General features: G+C 43.5%; 1 protein-coding gene across 1 annotated transcript in view; it reads right to left on the bottom strand.

The window, feature by feature from the left end:
* crybg2 (crystallin beta-gamma domain containing 2) overlaps nucleotides 1-13,955 on the bottom strand; it is a 65,542-nt gene that overhangs the window by 35,760 nt on the left and 15,827 nt on the right. Inside the window, exons 3-4 of the mRNA XM_083788712.1 lie at nucleotides 11,729-11,884; nucleotides 7,782-11,452 (exon numbers count right to left, since the gene is read on the bottom strand). Of these exons, the coding sequence (XP_083644838.1) occupies nucleotides 7,782-11,452; nucleotides 11,729-11,884 (3,827 nt within the window). The remainder of the gene's footprint in view (nucleotides 1-7,781; nucleotides 11,453-11,728; nucleotides 11,885-13,955) is intronic.

Consider the following 13,955-nt stretch of genomic DNA (forward strand, 5'->3'; position numbering starts at 1 on the left):
CTCAACTCTTTTGACAGTTTCTTATTCTTGGACAACTTTGATTGCTTTTTCATCTTTTTCATTCTTCCAGCATTAACGTCAGGACCACACTTGTCCCTGATGGCAACCACAAGCAAAAACTCACATACCGTATTCCACAGTAAAATAATCCTCATTGAAAATTTTACTCAGAGTTCAATTTAACTCAAAGAGTTAAATGTACACTTACACATCCAAGACAACTGAGCTCACTTCAACCCAAGCGTTAACTTATAAAATACAGATGTGCCATTCCAACACTTCAGGCTTTCGTGTACTTTTCCTGGATTTGTTTTCTGGAAATACTTGTTTTCTTGCCAATGGCACTTATGTTCTCAAATGGCACATCTGGTAAATGGTAAATGGTGCATTTATATAGCGCCCTTTATCCAAGGCGCTTTACATAGATTGTGCATTACATTCACCCATTGAAACACACACACACACACACACGCATACACCGATGGCGGCGGAAACCATGCAAGGCACCAACGAGCACATCAGAAGCAATTAGGGGTTCAGTGTCTTGCTCAAGGACACTTCGACACTAACTCTGGGGGAGCCCGGGATCAAACTGGCAACCTATACATGCACCATTCTGCAGGGTAAACACTAACCAGTGGCTGAACAGTCTCTTTAAAATATCCACACTACTCTGTGCTAGCTAAACAACAATAAAATTCAATAATACATGGGCAGGGTGTTCCCTTTAAGCATTTCTATGACTCAACTCTGCTTCTCAGGGAATTGTGAAATTGATTAGAAACAGATTTATGTTAACCAAATATGGTCTTTGACTAAGAAGAAAAAGAAAACATGCTTTATAGAATAGACAAGGAAACTGTATACAATAGGAGTACAGCACGAAAAAGGGAAAATAGAAGTATAAAAACTAAGGGGTTCAGCCTGTACTCCAGCCTGTCTCTGTGTGTGTGTGTGTGTGTGTGTGTGTGTACGCGAGCTAAAACAAAGTCAAGTATCCTTTATTGGACAGAAAGAGATGACTGTGAAAGATAGTTTAGCTTTAGTTTGTGTACTGTATGTGAGATGATGGCAGCCAATGAAACATTGCTGCTTATGTTGGCATATTACAAACCGGTTTAGTGCTTTATGGTTTACCCATGCAATTACCCTAGATCACAACCTGTCAACTGTAGTCAAATCAATCCTAATATACATCGATGACACCATAGAGCAACAACATGAGATGTGTAGGAACAGCGAACATACAGAATGTACAGTACTTTGGTACATGCACAACATGCTCACATGACTGAGTGCACCGCCGTTACATGTACAGTCATGAGAAAAGGCATGAGCATCAGTACATTGCGTTTTCTTGATTTAACATAATACCCAGGTCTAATCAGGTCAGGTGCTGCTTAACACCTCCTCCAGAATCCAGATACACTGCCAACAACTCTTTTCACTGTTTTCAGTTCCTACTCTCACCTATGATCATAAAGTGTAGGTCATGACCGAAAGAATAAGGTCGTGGATACAAGCAGCCGAAATGAGTTTTCTCAGACAGGTGGCTGGTTTCTAAGACAAGTCACGCGAGAGAGACTCGGAGTATAGTCGCCGCTTCTTCGCTTGGAAAGGAGCCAGCCTAGGTGGTTCGGGCATCTGGTTAGGATGCCTCTCGAGCGTCTCCCTAGGGAGATCCTCGATGCACGTCTCGCTGGAAGGAGACCCCCGGGAAGACCAAGGATGAGTTGCAGGGTTTATATCTCCCAGATACCTGCCAGAACGCCCGGGGTTGCCCAGAATGAAGTAACTAATGTTGCTATGGAGAGGGAAGTCTGGAGCTCTCTGGTGGAGCTGTTGCCCCAGTGACCCGACCAAGGATAAGCTGTTGAGCAGTTGAGGATGGATGGATGTAATCCTCATAAAGCATGGGGCAATGCCTATAAAAGAGACAGAAGCCTGCCTTTTCACACAGGAAACCTGTGTGAAAGAAGAAAATGTACTGGAGAAAAAATGTGCTGTAGGCTATACTGTATATAGCCGGTATCTACCTACAGTATACTGGTTTAGTGTAATATTATGTAATCCGTTACCCCTTCTGCGTGGATGGTGGACGCAAATGTACTTAAGGTGTTTTTTCAGGTAACATTTTTGGTGTCAGATTCATGAATGACGATACAATTCTTGACAGTTTTTCATTCCACTGCTGTCAAAAGCCGACTGCTTAACTATAGAGCTGCTGCTGACAGGTTCAGTGACAAACTTGTATGAAAACAATGTCAGAAATGGAGGTTGTAACAAAAGGGTGTGTCATGACTGACATGTACAAGGAGGGGCTGGATTTGTCTCATGCATGGTACAATTGAATTAGATTTTCTTGGAAACATTTGTCATGAAAAACTAAAACATTACTTTTTTTATTGTGTTCCACTGAGACACAAAAAAATATGTTTTCATGAGTCTGGGTTCTGCGTTATTCATGGCTCATGAAAAAACAAGGTTGCACCAACAGATATTAAGTCCTTCTAACCCCGTTTAAATAACCGTTTATCTGTTAAGCATATTGCACAATATTTTAAGCATCTAATCTAACCCAATTCTTATTGACACCTGGCTGGATTTACATTTCACTTCAAACAGGGATTCATTTTAATCAGGCTGCACCACAAAATTCTAGACTGACATTTAAACCATGACCACAGATTAATTTCAAACTGTCACTTGAAGTGGTTTCTCTAAGATGAATAGAACATTAGAGGCAAATTCTTCACATGGGAATATAAGGGATAGATAGGCTTAAACCATTTGAGTTTTATGAAGATATAGAATTTAGTTTACAATATCGCTGTGGGTGGCACAGTGGTAAAAATGCTTGCACACCACCACTGACTGAGACTGGGGGTTCGAATCCACCGTGGTGCATCCGGCTTTGTCGAGCGTCTATATATACAAACAGGATTGGCCCGTGTTGTTCGGGCAGGGAAGCCGGACGGCAAGGGTGATATTTTGCACGTACTCCTACGGGCTGGGGCGTGTTTGGGCGGGAGGACTAGGACGGAGGCCCCACGTCCTCCCAGTGGGGGCTCCTCACTGGCCGGTTGCGTCAGTTGGACACAACAGCAGTGACAACACACAAATGTGTGTGGGGAGGAATTAATTGGCGAAAGCACAAGAATACTAAATCAAGATGAACAGGTACAGCTCAAGCAATAAAACGTCGCAGTCGGGTAGAAACCACCATATTTCATCTTTTATGTTCTTTTCCTCGATAGATTAATGCCCTAGGCCGATTTATGTTGAACAAAAGCCGTTGAGAACGCCAATCTACTATGGAATGTTCAAATTGTGGCGGGATAATGCCCAAATATGCTGGTGGCTGGATTGTGCTCAAATATGCATAGATATTAACTATTCATCTTACACACTTCACGAGTTTCAGTTTGACTTTCACTGCTGCAGGCATTTCCTCCTGTGTAGCCAGTTTCTCTCTCTCTCTCTCTCTCTCTCTCTCTCTCTCTCTCTCTCTCTCTCTCTCTCTCTCTCTCTCTCTCTCTCTCTCTCTCTCTCTCTCTCTCTCTCTCTCTCTCTCTCTCTCTCTCTCTCTCTCTCTCTCTCTCTCTCTCTCTCTCTCTCTCTCTCTCTCTCTCTCTCTCTCTCTCTCGGCCCGTAGCGGTTACGATTTGTGCCGTTATGCGAGGATTAGTGGTGATTGGTTTACTTTTGAGGCAGAAAACACAACAACACAAACAAACAAACCCTGTTAGATGTCTTGGTCTTTGGCTATCCTGTAAAAAAGGCTAAAATCCACACTAAATGATTATTATAAATTCTACGGGGACAAAGTAGGACGATTACTGTAGGGTGAGGGTCAACTGCTTTGCTGTGTACAAATACGGTAATACCAAGGGTCCTCCATTTGGTTACTTTTGTACACTCTCAGAGTTACAAATACATTTGATTCAATAAGAATTGCATTGCATATTGAGACTGGCACTTATATATGTAATGTAATAACCTCCACAGAACCCAAATCCACAATACATGTGTGCACTGCTCTTGGTTAAACATCTGCCTTAAACTTGTTTCAAATCATTAAACAGGAGAGGCGCTTTATGTAGGAAGCGTAAGCCTATGCTGCCACCTAATGGTCAAGGCAACAAAGCAACAACAACACAGTGATTCAGAAGGCTGTGGTGATTCAGTGGACTGTGGTGTAGCAGCACAGAGGTGGAAATTGCATAATGTGCCACTGCTTTTAGTCCCAAATAGTTTCTCCAGCATTGCTTCTACCCATTTCTGAATGGGCCCATGGTGGAAAATGGGCCATAATTAAGATCAATAATAAAATGGACAATTATTATTATGATGTTCGCTAGCTCAGCGACAAAGATTGCCCTCCACACATGGCTTCCCACCCCAAAACACGCTCAATTGTGTTCACATGGAGCCTCAACAAGCCGGACGTACATCAAGCCTGACGCACAACAAGCCGGATAACCAATTCCAACAAACCAAATAAACAACATTATGCTTTACATGAAACCGTGATACACAGTAATACTATACCGTGCAACGTACATACAGTTATAGTATTCACTAGGGTGACCAGTCACTCCGGTACTAGTCCCATTTTCAAGCATTCATGTGAATCCCAGTTTTCACTACAATTAAAATAATGCTGAACCTAAAGTCTTATGACTTGAAGCTTCATACTTCAATTACAAAAACATTGTGCATTAAAAAGTGTACAGGGAAACTACTATAAATGTTCCTAATAGTTACTAGATCATTTCCACAGCCTCTGCGATGTGTTTATTGAAACTATCATAAGGCTATTCTGAGCGACATTAAAGTGTGTTGAAAGGTTGGTACTCAGTAATGCAGGTGTGCTAAGCGGAGTGCTGACATAACTGTCCCTCACCTTGATGAACATGGCTATAGAGTACTGTATATGCGTATAAGCGCATACATGTGTGCCTGCATGCAAGTACAGTAGACTTAAGTTGTGAAAATAATAATGGTCACCCTATTGTAAGCATCACATGATTGTAACTGCAATACTAGACCTTTATTCCCCGTATGGATTGAGCTTTGATTAGAGCTCTAAGCTTTTTGTTTTCAATTTGTTTGTTTCATTTTTTTTAAGTAAATTTTATTCAAAGAGTTTGACATCATATGCAGTTTTCACAGAAAGAGAATATGACTCTTCGTTTTTTTACATTTTCTCCCACAACTCCTTTCCCAGTCCTCCCCACCCACCCACCTGTTTCATTTTGTTAAACTGAGCTCGAAAAAATGTTTCGTTTTCTTCTCAGTTTTTTTCTTTTTTTTCTCTGTTTTTTGTTTTGTCAGAAACTCTTAAAAAAGGGTAGGCAAAATAAGCTTTTTGGTGCCAACCCTGATTATGCAAACAACTGTACATGTAAAGCACCAAAATAATCCATTAATTCATTCAATTTACAGCTCTATGCTGCTCCATAGAGGCCAGCAAAAGCAGCTCCGATATTCTTTATTCTCACCACACTTAAAATAATGTTGGATTTAAAGTACCGGTAGCTATAAGCTAAATATACAGTATGTCCAGATTTGAATTACCTTTCCTTTTTGGTATTCAGACAGCCAGCAATGAGTAAAACGCTCCCTGTGACACATCTAGGGGCCACAATCTGCATTGAAAGATCTTCCTAGAAGCTTTGTCATTGGTCGAAAAAAAACAAAAAAAACATTCAGAAATGACGTTTGAGTGTTTCACTATTGGGCAATTTATTTTATTGGGGTTTCTTGTGACCCTACCATTAACCTCCTATGGCAGGCAAAATTGTCAAAAATATCAAACTTTCCTTATGCTTTAAGTAGCATGCGACATGTCAAACTAGGGGGTTTTCATGAATCTGAATCCATTCCAAGCATTCGTTTTGCACAAAAAACACTCCTTGGGCTAAAACGGCCATAGACGTCATGACAAATGTGATGAGGTGAGCACATTATAGGGCAAGTGGCTATGGCTGTTTTTAGCCCAAGGAGTGTATTTTGTGCCAAACTAATGCTTGGAATGGATTCGGAATCATGAAAACCCCCTAGTTTGTCACATGCTACTTTAAGCAAAAGGAAAGTTTGACATTTTTGACAGCCATAGGATGTTAATGGTAGGGTCACAAGAAACCCCAATAACAATAATTGCCCAAAAGTGACAGTGGCCAATAAAAAAAGACTATATATGAACTTTCCCACCCCTCCACCTCGACTGCCAGACTATCATGAAAATTGTTCATCGAATCAACTCTTTAGGTTTATTGCTTGTTACGCTATTATTTCCTCTGTAATTGGCTCCCTCTATGTGATGTGTCTATTGAAGCTATCACAATGCCGTTCTTCAACATTAGAAAGTGTTGAAAGGTGTGCTCGTTACTGTACGTCTGCTAAGCCCTGAAATAACTGTCCCCCATCTTGACGAAAACACCTAGGGCATTTAATACGTCCATAAGCACATGGGTGCGCCTGTGTGTGTATGCAAGTTGATGTGCAGTATACTTAAGGGTCCCTTAAGTATACGGTCCCATAAGTTTGGGGGTTTAACAATATGTTAACCCTAATGTAGCTTGCTCAATAATCTACAAAAAACCCTCAAACAAATCTATCCAAAAGTGTGGACTAAAACTAAAAGACAGCATTACTTCGAATACTATCGCTGGATTCACATTGTATGCAGATTACATTGCATTCAGATTAAGTTTATTCACATTGCACCGTATTCAAATGTCTGTCTGCATACAGTATACAACAAGGTCTTGTTTTAAGAGAAGCATCATCTGGCATGGGGATGACACACACGCACGCACGCACGCACGCACACACATGATGACAGATGACAGACTAAGCACAGGAGTGAAAACCAATTTGACAATTCTTGGGGTTAACCAAGAGTTGCTGTGTCACCATTAGGCTGTTTGATGGTTGATGAGAGGAGAGAGGCACATGGATTTAAATAAAAGGACAGAACTGAGAACTCTCATGTTCTCGCCAGTCGCCACCATGTCTGACAAAACATAGATTCCATGGCAGCTTCCATTATGTGCTCTGCAGTAACTGTATAGAATGAGGACGCCCAACAGTGCATTGTGTTATAAAAGCAGACAACCCACGCTTCCAAATAATACATGTACAGAGATCTCTCAAACACGTCTGAGAAGGAGAGGCTACAATTTGAAAACAAGCAAATGAAGAAACAGTGTAAGCAGGCACTGATCGACCTAACCTAATGCAGTGAGCCCACGTTACGCACCAATTACCTGTCCAAGTGCATAATGTATGACGTTGTCACGTTACGTGATAGAATGTGTACGCCTATTCATCAAGCCGGTTGGTAGAGTACACACAGTGCTGTTGGTAAACCTGACCCAATGCTGACCTGAGGAATACTGTCAGAAACTGTCACAGTCGAGTGCTTTATCAGATAAGTGTGCACTGTGCAGTGAGAACTGCTGTACGTTTGTCTTTGTAACTACAATAGAGCAGCTAGTATACAGCTACGGTAATGTACACTTACGGCTCCATACAGCTCCATGGAGGCCAGCAAAAGCAGCTCTGATATCTAAACATTTCCCATATAAAAGCAGTCCTAAATTGGAGCAATACTTTTAATCTCACAGCTGCATTGCCATAGTCTCACTCAAGAGTTCATCTGCATCATGTCATATGCTATCACTTTAAAATAAAAGTTAACCATCGTTTTCTCTTTTTTGCATAATTTATCTTAGGATTGTGTTTGATCAAACTAAATCAACTTCATGGCATACCTCTGACTCTGAGACAGGCTGGGAAGCGTGGCTGGCAGCCGGTCGTCTCTCTCGCTGCGTGTGACAGGAGGCTCTGCGTTGTGCTGGTGTGTGCCTGCAGTTGTTACTGACAGGTTGACTGCCACCTGGTCGTCTGCCACCTGGTCTGACACGGCGCTCGCTCCGTCTCCTCTCTGACTCATAGTCCCCGCCCACTCACAGCTCTGGGCTTCTGTGTTGTGTTCAATATCTACATGGCCTGAGGGCAGCTGCACACACCATATCGGACGATCTTGACCCCCATCTTCTCCCTCTGATATCGGACTTCCTGCCGTGGTGCCCATGCTTTTGTTGTGCTCCTCAGTGTTTGAGGCTTGGGCCGTTGCTGTGACACTATCGGCAGAGTGGCCAGTTGTTTGAACGGCGCTCCCTGCCCTCACTCCCTCTGCCCTGCCAAGCCCTTCTGTCTCTATAAACGTGTGCGAGCCTATTTTCTCGCTATCTGAAGGCAGGAGAGTGTGAGTGAGAGTGTCCTCCTTTTCCCCCACATGAAGAGCGGGGGAGGGAGACTGTATGTTCCCAGTCCTGCGGGAACCTTTGTATAGGTGACACTGTATCCCCTGCCCTGGGAGCTCTGTATGGATGCTGGGGTAGGCCTGTGTTCCCAGGCCTGTTTGTGTGTCCATGCTCAGGTTTCCCTCTGACGCCTCCTCCTCCTCCTCCCGTCCATGTGGCTGAGAGTAGGGCGGGGCCGCCTGGCATTCCACCTGTGTGTTGTTCACCTGCCAGACCGGTGTGGCCGGTAACTCCTCCTTTCGCTCCTCTTCTCCAACATCTTTAGATTCCTCCTCTTTCATCCGTGGCTCTCTCTGCCGTCTCTCTCCTTCCTCCTGCCTCCTTCCATCACAGTCTTCTGGAAACACAGAAGTGGCAATATTCTCCTTCTCACAACTGTATTTTTCCTGCTTTTCCGTGTGATCTTCCCGTTCTGTCTGCTCATCCTCGCACAATATTTCACCTCGCTTGTTCTTCGCTTCCGTCTCATAGCTCAAATCCGGCGTTGCACTCTTGGTTTGAGAGATGTCTTCCATCTTCTCCGGCTGTACCACCACGATCGCACCCAATCCAGGCTCTTCTTGTGAATCCTTCTCACACTCCACGTACAAACACGTTTGCTCATTCAACGAACACGTATCGTCTTTGCTTTCCGTGAGCGACGTGTCCAAATTCTCCGTCATGAACATCACATATGCATCTACTCTTTCGTCTTCGACTGTGTCTTCATCGCTGCCGTCCTCAATGTTGTCCTCCACAGTGTCTTCATCGCTGCTGTCCGACTTGTTGTCCTCCACAGCAGTATCCATTGAGTCTTCATAGCTGCTGTCCTCAATGTTGTCCTCCACAGCACTGTAGTAGACGTCCGTCACGGTGCTGCCTTCCTCCGTCGTGGTGCTGTCGTCTGATCCAGTTCTACGGAGTACTGGGTTACAGGGCACAACATAGCCCCCACACACCCATCCTTCAGGCTGGGTCAAGGACCCCTCTTCTATTGCCTCGACTTCTGTCTCTTGACCATTTGCCGCAGCCATTGTTTCAAATGCCGGAGAGGGACGGCCAGGGTCATTGCTCAGCGGGGCGGTGTGAGATGTCTCCAGTGAGCGGTGATGGGCGAAGTAGGGAACAAAGTTAAATGAGTCCGTATTGTCTGTGTGAGAGAGCGTCATCACCGAAGGATTAAGAGTTTCATCAACGTCTTGGCCAAATCCATTGGAAACTAAATTGCAAGAGGAAGTTGCATGGAGGCAAGTTGAGTCCGTTTCAGAGGGAGTAGGGTGGAAAGAAAACCCTGGAGGGGAGGGATGGCCATAGAGAGCATTAGGCACCTGTTCCTTAGACCCAGTATCAATACTGGACGCTTCAGCAGCACAGCTGTTTTTGACATCCATGTTGGTACATGCAGCATCACAGCTGTTTTTGACATCCATGTTGGTACATGCAGCATCACAGCTGTTATTGACATCCATGTTGGTACATGCAGCATCACAGCTGTTATTGACATCCATGTTGGTACATGCAGCATCACAGCTGTTATTGACATCCATGTTAGTACATGCAGCATCACAGCTGTTATTGACATCCATGTTGGTACATGCAGCATCACAGCTGTTATTGACATCCATGTTGGTACATGCAGCATCACAGCTGTTTTTGACATCCATGTTGGTACATGCAGCATCACAGCTGTTATTGACATCCATGTTAGTACATGCAGCATCACAGCTGTTATTGACATCCATGTTAGTACATGCAGCATCACAGCTGTTTTTGACATCCATGTTGGTACATGCAGCATCACAGCTGTTATTGACATCCATGTTGGTACATGCAGCATCACAGCTGTTATTGACATCCATGTTGGTACATGCAGCATCACAGCTGTTATTGACATCCATGTTGGTACATGCAGCATCACAGCTGTTATGGACATCCATGTTGGTACATGCAGCATCACTTGCCTCTGTCCTGTGACCAGAAAGGGCAGAATTTAGTGGAGTCTCATTCAACAGACTGGTATCACTATTAATAGTCTCTGTGGGACCCGGAGCATCTTCAACCCCGTCATGACCACTTCCTGTTGCCACAGAATTAGCCTGATGATGGGAATGAATAAGTTGCAGGTCCTCATTAAGGGCATGGTCTGAAGTATCAGTAGGTGGAATATGACGAATCCTCTCAACAGAATTTAATATCTCAGTAGCAAATGACTGATTGAAAATGGACTCGTATGTAGCTCTATCTGTGTTGGCAGACGGAATGTCATTTTCAGTACTGGTAACAAGAATAGCAGATGCTTCCTTGTGATCGTTTGAGTCGTCGCTGATGTTTTGGAGAGGACTAGTCTCCGTTTTAAGATCAGAGGTGTGCATGTGAGCATCAGAGTCTGCTTCAGTAATGATGGTGTCGGTTTCAGAGTCACAGGTTACCAGAGATGGGTCATTACTTGGATAAGTGTTGTGCACCATCTCGAGGGCACGAGGCCGTGTAACGGAGAGGGTGATAATTGGGGGTTCATTATCAGACACATCAGGTTGGGTCTGTGATTGCTCAGGGGTGACGGCATCAGCCAGCTTTACAGATACTGAAGTCAGGCGATCAGAGTCCAGTACTGCCGCGTGGTGGTTTGAGGCACCGATTGTTGCTGCTGACCCATGGTCTGTGATGCCAGGCGTTGCTGAAGGTGTTACGGGAAGAACGTCGGTTGTAGCAGGAGCATCCATGGTAGGCTCGGCATCCATCTGTTGTGTTGACGAGTCAGCATTGCGGAGTGGCTGGACCACATGGGTCTCCACCACCGTCTCCGAGGACAACGGCGTCACAGATTCATCCCATTGCAGCTCAGAAATGGTGGCAATCGGTGCTCTTCCCAATTTCTCAAGCGCGTCAAAAGGAGCAAAGCCGTCATCTGCGTTTTCCCAGGATTTCAGCCGGTGGTTGAGAATGACGGGGGATTCACACTGGCTGGTCATAGGTTTGTATGGTTGTTTGTATGGCTTGTTGGCTAAGGGGGGAGGAGATGGGATGTCAAATGGCGAGTCAAAATCTGAGGTGATGGTGTCCAGCTCATTTTGAGATTTACTAGTGAACACCTTGTGCGCTTGATCCAATTCCCATTGACTGAGGTCAACAGCAGCCTGTAAAATTACATAATTATGATTAATTAAAGGAAATAAATCACAATGATAAATTATTGATTATTATAAATATATCAGTTTATTTTTTCTCAGGATCGTGTTGGATAAAGCAAACAGTTATTAGTCATGCTTGGAAAAAAGATGATAAAAACTTAAAGAAAGTGTTTTAGGATTGCAAATCTCCTGTGAATGCAAAATAATACATTATAGTATGATATTAAAAGGCTCCATTAGCAAACTGAAAAATTCCAGCTTGTTACAACTCAACTATACAACCTTGTCTTGCTCTCTGGTGGCAGGGCTGTGGAGGCCAATGGTGCTCTTGGAGACGTTTTCTTCAGTCTTCTTCTTCTTCCTTCTAAGGCCAAAGCTGAAGGAACCAAACGTTTTCGGCTTTCTGAGGTCCAACTCTGAGTAGCTGAAGCCTTTCCCCTGAGAGTATGAGAGAGAGAGAGAGACAGACAGACAGACAGACAGACAGACGACAGATGAGTGACGAGGTGCACAAGCTGGACATGCGGTGAGGAAGGACATTCTACAAGTGTTTGTGGGTCAGCATTTTTAGAATAGAAGCAGGGAGACACCCTGCTTCCAATTCAACAAACAGAAATGACTCCATTTTTTTAATAGAATCAGGGAGACACCCTGCTTCCAATTCAACAAACAGAAATTACTCCACACAAAGATGTGGGTGAAATGTTTTTGCCTAGTGGAAAAATACAGCCGTGGGTGTATTTTGATTATTATTAAAATTGATTATAGTGTCAAATAACAGGGAGTCTCAAGACACTTTACATATAGAGCAAGCAATTGGCAACAGTGGGTTTTTTTTTATTGAAATATTTATTAACAGTTTGTAGAATTTACAGTACATTTTAAGCACAAACTCAATACAAAGACTGTCAACTGTGAGTGGACGACCCAATTAAGCATTACACTTGTTTACAACAGGGTCCACATTGTTCAATTCATCAAAACATTTAAAGACATACAGACATTTAGAGACATACAAATAGACATTTCTATGTAGCTAAAGTACAGAACAGGAATTCATCATATGGAAAGCAAAAAAGGGAAAAGATACAATATACAGTGAGGGAAAATGGGGGGGGGGGGGGGTGGGGGGGATTCAGATTTTACAGAGGCCAGTTTCGAATTGCAGCCATCCGTAGGTGCCCTTTGAGAGCGGTTTTGAAGGAGTCAAGGGATTCACATGTCTGGCCTGAGAAAAACTCCAGTTTAACAGAAAGAAACCACAAGCAGAATCAGGTTCGAGGGTGGAAGGCAATCTGCCTCTACCATGTGGTGTTGAAAGAGTGTGGGAGGCAGCAAGAAAAGTAATACCTAGAATGACAACACTAACAATATTGACTACAGTGTCCACAACCCTCGATCCGCAACCAGGCTTCCCCAATCTCAATTGATGAGATGCAGCCAAGTGTCTGCACACTGGATCAAGCTCAACAGATATTTTTTTGACATTTTGAGTCTGGTAGAAGAGCCTGGTAGCTCTTCCTCAGATTCTCAGAAGTCTGGAGAAGTGCTACCAGGCTCTAAATGTCACCTGGGTGGTAATTTCAATTAAAAAAATACCCCTGGAGCTTGATCCAGTGTGCAGACTCATCTATATTGAGGTTTGTTTCTGCCCAGCACCTGTCATTTTAAACTTTGGCTGTACGTGATTCATTTACCTTTTAGCCTGGGAGACAAGTTGATTGACAGATAAAAAGCATGCCGTCTGAATCTGATAAAATGAGATTATGTACGTGAGAGGGAGGGAGACACGGTTAAGAGTACACCCATGGAATGAGGTTTCACACAATACAACATTTCATATACAGCAATTACTAATGAAACTAATTGTTCATGTTCATGTAACCGATAAGAAAGATAAGCGTGAAGGAATTCTGCTGAACAATGACATGTGTTTTTCGTGGAATAGACAATGACACATAAGGCTGCTGCTTAGTGCAGATGAGACTTTCATCTGGGTGTGTCAGGTAGGAATTCCTTCTTTATTGATAGAGAGTTAGGGGATTATGAATAGGTAAGACAACAATGGAGGTGGAATTCAAGTCGAGGTGGCAGTGGATGGACGGATTTACTCCGTTTTGTCTCTTATACAAACTGTGAATTATAGAAAACCACATTCTGCAAACCCGTACACACGAAATCATTGGATCACTGCAAGGACAGACAGAGATACTACATACAGCAGAGACAGGCAGGCACAGATGCATATACATACATACACACATCATATTTGTTCATGTCCAGCTGCCTTTTTGAATGTTCTACCAACTGATTTAGCATCTCAGATCACAGGTAGCCATCATCTATTCTTAATCACTTAAAACCTATATGTCAAATAGTGGAAATGTGGCATGCACACGCAGATTAGACACACCAACAGACCGACATGCGGAAACAACGGTCAGACATGCGGTCGAACATGCGCTGCTCCTCTGCTTGCGGTTAGGATTAGGTCAGGGTTTTAGGTAGG

The sequence above is a fragment of the Protomyctophum parallelum genome, assembly GCF_964188405.1.
Source record: "Protomyctophum parallelum genome assembly, chromosome: 1".
Classification (NCBI taxonomy): domain Eukaryota; kingdom Metazoa; phylum Chordata; class Actinopteri; order Myctophiformes; family Myctophidae; genus Protomyctophum; species Protomyctophum parallelum.